Here is a 12650-nt window from a genome sequence, read left to right as displayed (position 1 = left end):
ATATTCCATATCCCGTGTAGAATTTCCTGATGTTGTTGTTTTAATTGGTGCCTTTAGAACCATTAGAAAAACATAGAGAAGCAATGATAATAATTCATGCTCTAAAAACTAACTAATCATTACCATAAACTATAAATTCAAAATTTCTTGAGAATTGACCCAAATCTGTGGCCTGTACTTTGATTATAGATTATAATGGCCCGCAGGACGAATGCAAATAGCTGGGACGATATATTGCTATCGGTATACAAAAAGGTAGATCTAGGAATATAGTTTGTGGTGTTGCAAACCCTTGGGACCACAAAAAAAAAAAATAAATAAATAACCTCTCCTAAAACACCCTCTATAGTTAATTTTTAAAAATTATCAAGCCTATTTAAGTAAACCTTAAATAAAAACATGGGTTTAATATAATTTTTAGAAAAGGTTAAACTAGAAAAAACATAAATTCTTTCATAATTTTTTTTTTTGAAAAAAAGATTAAGAATCAATATTAATCAAACAGAATAACAAGTATTTAAATTATTTCGTACTCTTCACTATTTATTTTAATATTTCTTACAAAATCAACAGGCTATTTTTACAACTCTCACCTTAGACAGTCACAATTCAATCTACCCAGACAATATTTGTATTCGTGCAAATAATTGTTAGCCTTTTAGTAGTTGTTGTTCGATGGTGGTGGTATCTGCTGTTGTAGTTTTCATTTGTTGTTGTTTTTTGTTTTCTCTCTATATTTCATGTTTTTGTTGTTATTTATTTATTCATAATATTTCGTTCATAATATTTCGTTCGTATTTATTTTTGTGTATTTAATTTATTTAGTTTATCATTAGTTATTATTGACTGTTATTATTGTTAGTTTGTCGATATCAAAGATAATGGAAGGGAGAGAAAATGAAGGGGAAGTGTGGGAGTTTCTTTTGGGTGTGGAGGGAAGAGATTCTATTTGTAGTTACTATATTGTCCCTGTAGTGTTTGGCAGTAAATACCAGTCATAATTATTATCACTGAAGTGGATGTGTTAATTACAACTACAATCGCAGGACAATGACAATAACTACTGAACAGGAATTAGGTGGGGGAGGGAGTGGGAGAGCGTGAATGAGAAATGAAAGTATTGTTGTTGTTGATGTTGTCTAATATATATACATACACATATATTTGCTTACTAATTATGATTAATTACATTGTAATTGAGCTATAATCCATTTATGTACTGTGCCAATTGTATTGACGACGACGACGCTGCCGCGCCCGCCGCTGACGCCTGTTGTCGCCAATGCCTGTCATCGACAATTTGATTATGGCCAATATCGTTAAGTGTACGTGTTGACGCTAATAAGAGTATTAGTGTAATTAATACAATTATCAATGGCATCGAAGGTGACCGCATTTGTGGCAATGCCGAATTGTGATGATTGTATAGGGTTAGGTCGCTGCCACGCTCTTTGTATAGGCGTCCATTTTGATTTCGTGCACCGTCTTCATGACGATTTTCCTTGAGGACAATTTCGTTTTTCTGTTGTAAGTGGAAAGATAATAACAGGGGGATTTTTAAGAGGCAATGTAGATAAAATGGGGGAAAATTTTTTAGCGTTTAAATAAAGTCTTGATATCTGGGATTAACTTTTAATTTTAACTTACCGTTACTTCGTTCATATCTTCTTCTCGTAGGATTTTCTTTCCCGGTCTTTCCATTTCTGTAAAAAGCAGAAAATAATTATTTGTAGAAAAATATATTGCAAATGGTAGTGTAAAATGTATCTATTCAGTGGATTTTATATCTAGTATTTTCTTACCAAAGTGGATGTAATTTGGCATTCTGTGTTCTTATAATGTATATTTTTCTTTGTATTATATATTTTTCCATGGGTTAAAATAAGGCTTTTTTAAAAATATTTTTTCAGTGCCCAATATCAGGCGTGGATTTTTTGTAGAATGTCTTTCAGGGTCTAATATAAGGCGTGGATTTTTTGAAGAATGTTTTTGAGAGGGATAATATAAGGCGTGGCTTTTTTGAACAATATTTTTGAGGATACTAATTAAGACGTGGATTCTTTAGGGAATATTTTTTCAGGACAAAATATAAGGCGTCGATTTTGTAAAGAACACTATTTCAGGGACTAATATAAGGCGTCGATTTTTTAAAGAACACTATTTCAGGGACTAATAAAAGGCGTGCATTTTTTAAAGAATATTTTTTTCAGATCCTAAAACTATATTTGCAGGGCTTAATGTAAGGCTACTATAAGGCGTAGATTTTTTAAGGAACATTATTTCAGGGCCTAGTATAAGGCGTTCATTTTTTGAAGAACATTTTTTTTCAGAGCCTAATATAAGGAGTGGATTGTTTGAAAACTATTTTTTTCAGGGCATAATATAAGGCTACTATAAGTCGTTAATTTTTTTAAAACTATATTTGCAGGGATTTTTTGAACAATAATTTTGAAGATACTAATTAAGGCGTGGATTCTTTAGGGAATATTTTTTCAGGACAAAATATAAGGCGTCGATTTTTTAAAGAACATTATTTCAGGGCCTTATATAAGGAGTGGATTTTTTGAAGAATATTTTTTCAGAGCCTATTATAAGGAGTGGATTTTTTGAAAACTATTTTTCCATGGCATAATATAAGGCTACTATAAGGCGTGCATTTTTAGAAAACTATATTTGCAGGGCTTAATGTGAGACTAATATAAGGCGTAGATTTTTTAGGAACATTATTTCAGGGCCTATTATAAGCCATGCATTTTTTGAAGAACATTTTTTTTCAGAGCCTAATATAAGGAGTGGATTGTTTGAAAACTATTTTTTTCAGGGCATAATATAAGGCTACTATAAGTCGTTAATTTTTTTAAAACTATATTTGCAGGGATTTTTTGAACAATAATTTTGAAAATACTAATTAAGGCGTGGATTCTTTAGGGAATATTTTTTCAGGACAAAATATAAGGCGTCGATTTTTTAAAGAACATTATTTCAGGGCCTTATATAAGGAGTGGATTTTTTGAAGAATATTTTTTCAGAGCCTATTATAAGGAGTGGATTTTTTGAAAACTATTTTTCCATGGCATAATATAAGGCTACTATAAGGCGTGCATTTTTAGAAAACTATATTTGCAGGGCTTAATGTGAGACTAATATAAGGCGTAGATTTTTTAGGAACATTATTTCAGGGCCTAGTATAAGCCATGCATTTTTTGAAGAACATTTTTTTTCAGAGCCTAATATAAGGAGTGGATTGTTTGAAAACTATTTTTTTCAGGGCATAATATAAGGCTACTATAAGTCGTTAATTTTTTTAAAACTATATCTGCAGGGCTTAATATAAGGCTACTATAGGGTGTGCAATTTTTAAAACAATTTTTTGCAAGGTCTACCTATAAGCGTGATTTTTTTCAAAATTTTTTTCCAGGTTCATTTACACTCGCGTGTATTAAAAAATACTTTTTCAGGGTCCACCTAAAGGCAAGTATTTTGTAAAATTATGTTTTCGTCGGACGGGGCCTCCATCACTTTGGGTAAATACAAGAGATACTGATATGTACAATATCCTGAAGAAATGGCGAAATTAAATATGAGGACTAAATAGATATTTAAACTAATTTAAGGGAACCCCCTAATTCTCGATTTTTTATTTTTAAGATTTTAAATGGGCTGGTAAATGAATACCAATGCTTGTTAACGATTGTAACTTTGGACATAATAATTTACAAAAAATTTTTGTTGTTGTTTTTTTGTGATCAAAGAAAAGTCCTTATATTTGATGGAGGGCAATGTAACTCCTCACTGGAACATCGGAATCCGAAAATTCAAACGGTGTTAGAAAGAGTACTTGTCTGGCTCTCGGATGAACGGAAATAGGCGGAATCGCCTATTTTTGACAACGAACTAGGTTAAAAAATAAGAAAGATCTTCACCGATTGACTTTATCCTAGTTCATACGAGAGCTATACACTCCCAGAGAAACGTGTAAAAATTTGGGACCGATTGGATTATTAGTTTTTGAGTTATCGTGCCCGCCATTCGCTCCGAGAAAAATGCGTATAAAATTTGAGAATCACTCTTGCCGTCCCTTGATTCTGACACAATAAATCGGCTATATCTTCAAGAGTTCTTGAGATTTTCACTTGAAATTTTGTACGGACATTCAAAAATTAGAGTAGTTTCGAATTAATTTTTTTTTTTTGATACCGAGAATGGGTTGGTCCCCTTAAAACAATACAATTTTGAAATCTTTGAAAAGTTGCATGTTAATCGAACGGACTTGGATTCTTTGCGCACCATTTGTATGAAATTGAGCACAATTATGCTTGGGAGCTATATCTAAGGTTGTTCTAGGTTTAATTTGGTTAAATCGGAGGAAAATATATATGGGAGCTATATCTAAATCTGAACCGATTTTCACGAAACTTAAGACACACCATCCTAGACTCTATTCAGTACGCAATGCCAAATTTCGAGCAAAAAGAAAGATATATAGGGACTTTGATGCACCATTTACAATAAATTGGACGAAAATATATATGGGAGCTATATCTAAATCTGAACCGATTTTTACGAAACTTTGCGCACATCAGTCTAGGCTGAATTCAGTACGATGTGCCAAATATCGTGCAAATCGAAAGATATATAGGGACTTTGCTGCACCATTTACCTTAAATAGGGCGAAAACATATATACGGGAGCTATATCTAAATCTGAACCGATTTTTTTCCAACATCCAAATTGGATTATTAATGCGACCTGTACTTTGTTTACAATTTAACATCAGCAGAGGGACGGACATGCATAAATGGACTTAGAAAGTGAAAAGAAAGTGTCTATCTCGTTTCCTTTTGCCTGTTAAAAACATATGCACAAAGACACAAAAGATAATTTGATACCCTTCACCATACTGTGGTACAGGGTATTACCACCACCAAGGCGAGGCTATTATATGACATTTTGTGAGGGTGAGAACCCGTCTTTGCAAACAGTGAGGTTGAAACTTCATTGTAAATAAATTACAATGACGAAAATCCTCGGATATTCATCTGCAGTGGGTTACAAGATATGAATAGAAAATATAGGTCCACCCATATGTTATATGCCTTAAATAGGGGTCATTCTTCGAAATCAAGATAACGGTATTTGAGTTTTTTCCCTTCATATTCAGAGAGTACTCTAATCTCTGAAATAATTTTTTAACCTCAATAAAATGTCTTAGTAATTAGTTGGTTTTAAATTCCCCACTTACCATATAATCGTATGGTGCCCTCCGTATCGCCAATGCTGTTCTTCGATATACACTTATATCCACCAAAGTCACTGGCCTGTAGACGTCTGATATGTAGCACCATTTCAATGGAATACATATTGATCTCTTTTTCGGTGAGAAGGTAGCGATCCCCAGCAATAATCATTTCACCTAGAAATATAAAAAAAACATTGGTTAAATTATAACAACTTAAAATTAAAATGTAGATTAAAACAATTAATATTAAATAAAAAATATTAATTAATAAATACTAAATTACAAGTGAAAAGGGTGTTAATACGAAATTTTTATACCCAACCCACATGGAACTATACAACACCAAATTTTGGGATAATGATTTTATCGTCAACACCCTCCAATACTTGTCATAAACAAACATTGACAACTGACAATTTACAAGAGATTAAAACAAATGGCCAGACAGTTAAAGTCAATTTCAATTCATCACCATTTCTGTCACTCAAACATTTAAGTTATTTTCTGTTTATTTTTCAAAACATTTGTGCTATTAGTTCCTCTGTGGAGAAGAGAGTTGACAGACACCAACAAAAGAAATTGCTTTAGACCACTAAGCACGAAGTTAATAAAGACAAATTACATGAGAAATGAAATATTGTTTTTCTTTTCCATGTTTTGCAACAAAGTGGAAAATTGAAAAATTTGTTGAATTCCCCACAGGAAGAGAACTGAACAGAACGGAACAGAACAGAACTACTAGTCTGGTGAAGCTGTTGAAATGAAATTAAGCGGAACAAGCACAAACAAATATGTGACAAATACTGATGGACTGAATGGTTGACTGGCTGACTGACTGACGATACTACTACTCACCATTTTCTCTTTGCCAATAATTGATGGCTTTGGGTGATGCTTCCACATTGCAAATTAAAGTGACATCTGTAAGGACGGGAGCACCCACCAATTGATTGGGAACTTGTACCAAAGGATGAACTGTAAAGAGAGAGATAGAAAGACAGAGACAGGCATGAGATAAAGTAAAAAATACAAATCATCCATTAATAAATAAATTTTGTGGTATTTTGACTTTATTTTCAATAATAAATTAATTTCCTTTTGTCTGGGGAGGATTGCAGCATTGCTGTTGTTTTTTAAGATTTTAATGAATTTGTTTGTCCGTGGCAAACACTTTTTTGTTTTTTAGAGGTTTTTTCTTAATCCAAAAAAGAAATCTGTCAAAGTGGTTCATGGTTAACCTTTTTGTCGAAGTTTTTTTTTCTCAGCTATGGTATTGATTTATTTGAGCTTCGTTGTTTTTTTTTCTATCCTGTCAATGTCGTTTTTTTTAATTTCTACTCCGACCACATCTGTTGTTTGGTGAAATCGAACAAAAAACGTTTGGGAAAACTCCAAAAACCACTGCCTGGTAAATGTGGTGCACACTGAGAGTTGAATGTTGGGGAACAAAAAACATCGGCGAAGCACAACATCGACGCGACAGGAAAAATCCCTTTTCTCAAACTGATGCGATTTTAATTGAAAATGAATTAGTTTGTTGGCTAGCTTGCAGCTACATCGGAATACTTTGTTTTAGTTTGGAACTTTCGAGGCTGTTGCTTCTTTTGGTGGTGTTTTTGAAAATTGATGAATTTTTTTAATGCTCAAGAAGTTAAGGGCTCTGGTTTAAGTTTTATGTCCAATTTATTTTATTGAAGACAACGTGGATTTTTAAAGAATATTTTTTCAAGGACCAAAACAAGGCGTGGATTTTTAAAAGAATATTTTTCCAAGGACCAAAACAAGGCGTGGATTTTTAAAAGAATATTTTTCCAAGGACCAAAACAAGGCGTGGATTTTTAAAAGAATATTTTTCCAAGGACCAAAACAAGGCGTGGATTTTTTAAAGAATATTTTTCAAGGACCAAAACAAGGTGTGGATTTATTAAAGACGACTTTTTTCAAGGACCAAAACAAGGTGTGGATTTATTAAAGAAGACTTTTTACAAGGACCAAAACAAGGCGTGGATTTATTAAAGGATATTTTTTCAAGGACCAAAACAAGGCGTGGATTTATTAAAGAATATTTTTTCAAGGACCAAAACAAGGCGTGGATTTATTTAAGAACATCTTTTAAGTTCATGCTTATATACAAAGGTCCCGTGTCATTTCCGGTATGTTCCAGGTTCTAGCCCAATTTTCAACCTGAGCGTTAGTAGTTTTATATATTTATATTTTGCTTACTTCTGGCCAACCATGACCTAACCTTCATAATCTTCATAAAAAAGTTTTTATACTTTTAGGTGTTTCAGCCATCCAATTTGAAAAGATATAAGTAGCCAATGCTTGATACATTCTTTTATCCATTTTATGTTTTTAAAGACAAAATCCTACAACCTAAAAGGTTCCGAAGAAACCTCCTATTTAGAAATTAAGCTAATGACAGCTGGTTAACACTTGCGTTGTCTAAAGCAAAGCATTCTATATCATATTGCTATTTATCATCAAACATTTGTTGCTTTGCCTTTTACCCACCCTCATAACATGTTTTCTTATAGAATATTCCTAGACGAATCGCATTGGCTAGATGTCCATGGTTATGGTAGCCATTGTCCATGATTACAATGATTATGTTGTTTTTGTTTGTGTAAACCGGAAGCAAAATGTTGACTTTTTTCCTTGATACGAAAGATAAAGCTTGAAAGAGAGCCAACAAGATTCATTATTTTTTCACTATGCACACACACACAACGACATCGACATACATATACAGCTTTATAAAATGACTTATTGTTGTTGACCAATATATGCGGCAAGGATGAAACATCCAGTCGAACGAACGAATGAAAAACACATTCTCCACTTATGAGCAGACACAAAGATGTACTACTGGCAAAGCAGCAGTGATTTTGTGTGAAGAGAGAGGGTAATGAAATAAGGATGTAATATATTTAAATACGACTGATTTAAGAGCGTCAGAGTATAACTTCCATATAATGTAGTGGTTTTAATTTATAATTTCAATTTATTAATGGATATTCATTTGGATCGTTCTAGTCACTTTAAAAGTTTCACGGTGTCCGCGAAACACAAGGACAAACCATGACGGATCCATGTACTCAATGTTGTCAAAGTACAAAGTTCCGAGTGTGGGTGGCAATATATTTTATATTTTTCCACTCTGATTGAGAAACCTTCAAAAACGGTTTTTGGACGCTTCAGCAGCTCCTTTTGAATTTGGCTCGTAATCGAAGACCCACTTCCAAGTTCACAATGATGGATGAATGTCCATAACGTCACTTCCGACGATCTTACAAAGGGCTTTTGAATCACTTTAATAATGTTTTATCAACATTTCTTTTCACGAGCCAATGAAGTTGTATAGGGTCCTACTTCCAAAAGTGGAGTTATGGAGATTTTTACCGAATACGAGTACAATATAACGTTCATAATGCCAATGCCATAATGTAGGGGCTACCTTTATATCAGGGTGTAATTTTCCAATTCGGTTGAAAAATGTGCCAAAAGTCCTCAAAATACCACAATAATTAAGGAGTGCCGTTACCTATATATATTCTCGATCTGATCTAAATTAGCCAAAATACCCATCTATCAGTTATCTATTTGTCACGTTTATTCTCGATTTTAATTTTTCAAGATTTTCAATGGGCTGGTAAATCAATACCAATGCTTGTTAAGGTTTGTAACTTTGCACATATACATATATTTGAAAATTTAAAAGAGAATAAAAATAATTTACAAAAAATTTTTGTTATTGTTGTTGTTTTTTGTAATTAAAGAAAAGTCCTTATTTTTGATGGATATATAACTCCTCACTGGAACATCGGAATCCGAAAATTCCATATAATGTAGTGGTGTTAATTTAAATTACAGTTTTTAATGAGTATCATCTGACTCTCGTATGAACTAGGATTAATGACTTCGCTCGAAAACAAACAGAACCGGACTTTCTGAAAAAATATTTTTAGAAAATCGCATTTTTTACACCAAGTTAAAAAATAATGAGAACTTTTGGATTTCACCGATTGGCTTTATCCTAGTTCATACGATAGCTATACACTCACAGAGAAACGTGTAAAATTTGGAATCGATTGGGTTATTAGTTTTTGAGTTATCGTGCCCGCCATTCGCAAAAGAGAAAAACGCGTTTAAAGATTGAGAAGCCCTTTAGCCGTCACTTGATGCTGTCACAATAAATCGGCTATATCTTCAAAAGTTCTTGAGATTTTCACTTGAAATTTTGTAGGGACATTCTTGAGTCAGTGTAGATTCGTATTAAATCAAAAAAAAATGACACCGATAATGGAGGGGGTCCCCTTAAGTTCATTTTCCGTTTGCAACTCAACGAAATAAGCAATATTTTATAGATCTTACTTTATATATTCTATGGGCTATATCGGTCCACGTTTAGGCATAGACCCCATATAAGCCTACCAATTTTCGGTATTTTGGGGTTCATGAGCGTGTTTTTCAACCGAATCCGCTGTAATTTGGCACTTAGCGTTCGTATTGGGTATCCAATATCTACACTAAAAGTTATAAATATAGGTCCCCTTTTTCGAATATATTTGTGGTTCTTGAGTGCCGAATTCACTGTAATTTGAAACATTTTTCTCATTGTGTACTAAAACCCTCCACTTAAAATGATAAATATAGGTCCACATTAAGCTTCATATAACGGTACCCCCAATTTTCGATAATTTGAGGGTTTTAAGCGCATTTTTCACCGAATTCGCTGACATTGGGTATTTTGTAGTCGTAACAAAACTCCCTCCCAAAATTATTAGTATTTGCCCCTTTAAGGGGTACTCCCCACATAACCCCTTTTTATAACCTTAACCACACTGTGGTACAGGGTATTATGTCTTTGTGCATATGTTTGTAAAAGGCAAAAGGAAACGAGATAGACACATGGTTCCTTTTGAGAATATGCATAGAATCACTTTCTGAGTCGATTTATGCATTTCCGTCTGTCGGTCCATTTTAAATTGTGAACAATGTACAGGTACAGGTGGCATTTATGATCCGATTTGGATGAAATTTGGCACATGCCACTTATTTGGCCCAGGGACAAACCCTATTGAAATTGGAAAAGTTGGTTCAGATTAAGATATAGCTTCTTAATATATATTATATTTTCTTCCGATGTATTGAAAATGGTGCACCAAAATCTCTATATATATTTAGATTTGCATGAAATTTGGCATAATATACTGAATTGAATCTAGAATGACGTGTGTTAAGTTTAGAGAAAACCGGATCGGATTTAGATATAGCTCCCATATATATTTTCGTCTGAATTTAGTACAATCCTACGTGTCTTAAGTTTTCTTGAAATTGGTTCCGATTTACATATGACTCATCTATATATTTTCGCCCGATTCTAAGTAAATGGTGCACTAAAGTCCTATAGATAGGCAGATTGACACAACGTGCTAAAGTTAATACAAATTAATCTCTGGCAACTTTCCTTGAAATCGGTTCGGATTTATATATATTTCCATATATAATTTCGACCTATTCATGTTAATTGTACACCAAATAATCAATGAGTGTCTGATTGAGTTTAAATTTTTAACAGTGCAGCATACTTTGCTTTAAACCGATTTACAAAATTTAGCATATGTTGCAGAATGGCATGTGTAGGGGTTGATGATATTCTGTACTCGAAATTATCAGTTTGATGTAATCATTATACCTTCAGAAATATCAAGATAAAAAAATCAGGCCGCATTTAAGCCCCAAATATAATCATACCTACCGATGTCATATATAGAGTGATGCAAAACGAAAATGTTAGGTCCGACATTCAGCTATATCGGTTCTCAATTAAGCAAAGACCCTAATTTGATGATAACCCCAAATATTTGTTAATTCCTAATTCAATGTGGGTCCCCCTTCAGGTATACCCCAACATAAAACTTTAGATTTTAGGAAAATTTCAATTAAAAGATCGAGTGCATTATGGCATTCACCAGTCACTTGGTACAATTGTAGGTCCACTTTTTGGTATGTTCCATATATCCCCCATTATCCCTTACATCAGGAGTCTCTGATCACATGGTTCCACGTTGGGTGGGGAACTTCTTTGCTAATAAATGTCAATACACTATAGTGAAAATATTAGGAATTTAATATTAATATTTTTGACAGCAATTTAATATTTCTGGTCGTCGGAAGTTTATAATATAATTTGTAATATGCCCTTTATAAATATCCCATCCATTTTTATTTACATCGGAAGTTTTAACCACACAAGGTCATTCACTATAAAATATTTCCACGTGGTGTTGAAACCTTAATTTCAAATAACTGTCAGTATACCTATAGTAGAGGGTATCTAAAGTTCGGCCTGTCCGAATATAACATTTTTTCATTAGTTTGTATGTAAACATTTCACCTTTCTAACTAAACCGCCGCAGAAAAAAAAAAATACTATTAGAAAAACAGGAAATAAAAGTACGCAAAGATTTCAAGAAATGTCAGCCGCATTTTCCTGTAATTTTATGTTCGATGGCGGTACAAAACTTAAAAACTTGAATTATCAATTTTATATCCCTCTCCCTACTTCGCAACACATTTTCCATTTTCGTTTCAATATTCTATCTCCGCATGTCCATCTATGATACAATAAATAAACACAAACAAACTAGCAAACATGAACAGCAACAACAACATCTTGATAGTAGATATATGTTGAAGTTGAATGGTTTTTTGACTGTTGATGCTACTGCTCCTAGTCTCCATGTCGATAGGTCAAATGTTGGTCAATTTATTGAATTTGTTCTAACAAACAAAGTATTTAGATATGGTTTTTGTTGTTGTTGTTGTTGTTGGCCCTTTACCAATCTGATCAACCACTTATGGCCTGCCACTTAAGTTTTTGACTTTTGGAGCAAAGTTCGAAGCAGGGAGTATGATAAAGTGAGGAACATAAGGAAGAAGAGATGGAATAACATCATACATAACAAACAAGTGAACTAAAGAGATTCACATCTTTCACTCAAATATCTATTTGTGTGTTTGATCTATGAAAATATATTTTTCATTGCTTCTTATTCTTCTTTTAGCCTCTGGTAATGTGTCTGCGTGCAACATATTGTCTTTATAATATTGTTTATGGTTTGTAATATTTTATTGGCCTGGTTGATGTTATCGTATGATATGAGGAAGTTATTTGTGAGTGTGTATGTGTCTGGTGTCTTAAATTATATTTATCTTGTATAAATCTGCTGAATTGTTTGTTGGTATACAAAAAGTGCTTAACTTGACTATGAATGGCCACGAACAAACAAATTTATTTAAAAAAGTGTTTGAAGTTATCAGAAGTGTTTGCTTTTCAGTGTTGAAGTTCTCTTTTTTATGTGTTTTTAAACGACTCTTCAAATGTGAATTTATTAACATACATATT

The 12650-nt window shown here is 33.1% G+C and overlaps 1 protein-coding gene across 1 annotated transcript; it reads right to left on the bottom strand.

Moving 5' to 3' along the window:
- Positions 1-1220: 1220 nt before the first annotated feature.
- Positions 1221-6214, bottom strand: LOC133331941 (uncharacterized; the record flags this gene model as incomplete). Its single annotated transcript, XM_061540332.1, has 4 exons — positions 1221-1522; positions 1648-1703; positions 5243-5413; positions 6095-6214. Coding segments are annotated over 4 exons (649 nt in total), but the record flags the coding sequence as incomplete, so codon positions are not given.
- Between the last annotated feature and the right edge of the window lie 6436 nt (positions 6215-12650).

Source organism: Musca vetustissima, unplaced genomic scaffold (assembly GCF_032173495.1).
Source record: "Musca vetustissima isolate MV318-11 ecotype Yass unplaced genomic scaffold, APGP_CSIRO_Mvet_v1 utg167594, whole genome shotgun sequence".
Classification (NCBI taxonomy): domain Eukaryota; kingdom Metazoa; phylum Arthropoda; class Insecta; order Diptera; family Muscidae; genus Musca; species Musca vetustissima.
The sequence above is the reverse complement of the archived record's forward strand: the minus strand, read 5'-3'. Positions and strand labels throughout refer to the sequence as shown.